The 1,808-nt window shown below is 71.1% G+C and overlaps 1 protein-coding gene across 1 annotated transcript in view; it reads left to right on the top strand.

Moving 5' to 3' along the window:
* Window positions 1-1,138: 1,138 nt before the first annotated feature.
* Window positions 1,139-1,808, top strand: part of H696_01913 (hypothetical protein) — a gene marked incomplete at both ends in the record, with an annotated part of 868 nt that continues 198 nt past the window's right edge. Inside the window, 3 exons of the mRNA XM_009495814.1 lie at window positions 1,139-1,242; window positions 1,389-1,500; window positions 1,590-1,763. Coding sequence (XP_009494089.1) covers window positions 1,139-1,242; window positions 1,389-1,500; window positions 1,590-1,763 — 390 coding nt within the window. The remainder of the gene's footprint in view (window positions 1,243-1,388; window positions 1,501-1,589; window positions 1,764-1,808) is intronic.

Raw genomic sequence — 1,808 nt, 5'->3', positions numbered from 1 at the left:
CACCGGCGGGGGCGGGCCCGGGGGGCGGATGGTATGCCAGGCCGGCACAAGGCCCGCGCATGCCGGCCCGGCGTGGGTTAAGACGCTTAACCCGGAGGTAAGATGAGAGTGAAACAACGCCATTGGCCGGGACCGTGCGCAGCCCCCCGCTCACGGGAGGACGTGCATGCGGTCACGCCATTGCCCCGGTCCCGTTGCCGCCACCGCCGCCGCTGGTGCCCCCGCCGATTGGACCCGGCCGGCGGGGAACACGGCGGCGCCTCCCGTGTGTGTGTGTGTGTGTGGCGTCCCGGGAGAGCGAGCGAGCGGCGGCCTTCCTCCCGGGCCGGTCCCCCCTGGGAGGCTGCCTGCCGAGGTGCCGCCGGCCGCGCCGGGCCCGGACACGTCCGGGTGCACCCCCCCCTGTGGTGCCCCCGTCCCCGGTCCCGCATCCTGGGTCTGCCTCCCAGGGGTGCGGGGGGGGAGACGGCGAGAGGGGAGCTTGCTTCCGTTGGATGGCCGCGCGAAGGGCCGCCGCACAGCGACCGCCCCGGCCGGCAGGGGGAGCCAGGCACGCCATGTTGGCATCTCCCCCTCCCCCCGGCCCCGGGCGGATTGCCGGACGAGCCGAGATCTCCCCCCCCGGCCCCGGGCGTTCGATGTGTTCCAGCCGTGACCTCCGGTCAGCGCCCGGCGGGGCCCGTGTGTACGGGGGAGAGGGCTGAGGGGCCGGCGCGGGGGCCGACACGCGCTTCGGCGTCTAGCGCTCACGCTGCCCCCTTCCGCTCCTCGCCAGACGATGGCGGCGGCGGCGGCGGCGGCGGCGGCGGCGGCGGCGGCGGCGGCCCGGCCTTTGTCCCCCGAGGAACAGGGCTGGCGTGCGGCGGTTGTTTTCTTTGTTGTTGTGGTTGTTTTCCCGCACACAAGACCCCAGCATGTTGCCCTTTTTCCCGGAGCGCGCAGGCCGGGGTCTGCGCCCGCCCCCCCCCGCGCTTCTGCCCATGGCCCTCTCCCGCTCGCCGCCTCGCCTTCTGCCCCTCTCCCGCGCGCCCCTTTGTCCCCTTCTCTCTGCCCTCCCCCCTCCCTGCTCTCTCTCTCTCTCTCTCCCCCCTCTTTCTGCATCCTTCCCCTGCTCTTCGCGATATCCGGGGTCCCTGATATGCACTCCAGCGAGGAGAACCTCGAGGCGCCGGCCACCGCCGAGGCCATCGTCCCCTCTGGCATTTCCGCCAAGAGCTACTCGATCTCCCCGGCCACCTTCCTGTTCGTTGCCCCCCCCCCCCCGCCTCCTCGCCCCGATTGCCACCGGCGTGTGGGTCGCCGTGTCCCCGCCCTCTCCCCTGCCCTCCCCTCGGTGCTCCTCTCATCCTAACCCCCTCTCCCTCGCCCCTGCGACTTGGCCCCAATAGGCAGCTCTGGGAGGACAACATCGCCCGGCCTCCGTCAATCCGGAAGCATGCCCAATCGCTGATCCTTGAGGGCACCCTCGGCGACTCGTACCTGCGTTCGATCTTCTGGCGAGTGCGTCAGCCTTCTCTCTCTCTCTCTCTCCCCCTGGCATTGCCACGGCCATTCTAATGTCTGCCCCCCTCCCCCCCTCCGCCCTCCAGGTCTGCCTGTCGATCCTCCCAGATGAGGGGCCCAACGCCTCGGAGGCCTGGACCGACGCACTGCACACCTCTCGCCAGTTGTTCATCGACCAGCGCAATGCTTTTTATGACCACCGCAAGTCCGACCTGGACTTCCTCTCCTCTCAGATGGACCCTCTGTCCGAGGACAATGACGTGCGTCGGCCCTGTCCCCCCTCACCACCGGCACCTGTCTCCCGG

This window comes from Fonticula alba (assembly GCF_000388065.1).
Source record: "Fonticula alba strain ATCC 38817 unplaced genomic scaffold supercont2.3, whole genome shotgun sequence".
In the NCBI taxonomy this organism is placed as follows: domain Eukaryota; order Rotosphaerida; family Fonticulaceae; genus Fonticula; species Fonticula alba.
The sequence above is the reverse complement of the archived record's forward strand: the minus strand, read 5'-3'. Positions and strand labels throughout refer to the sequence as shown.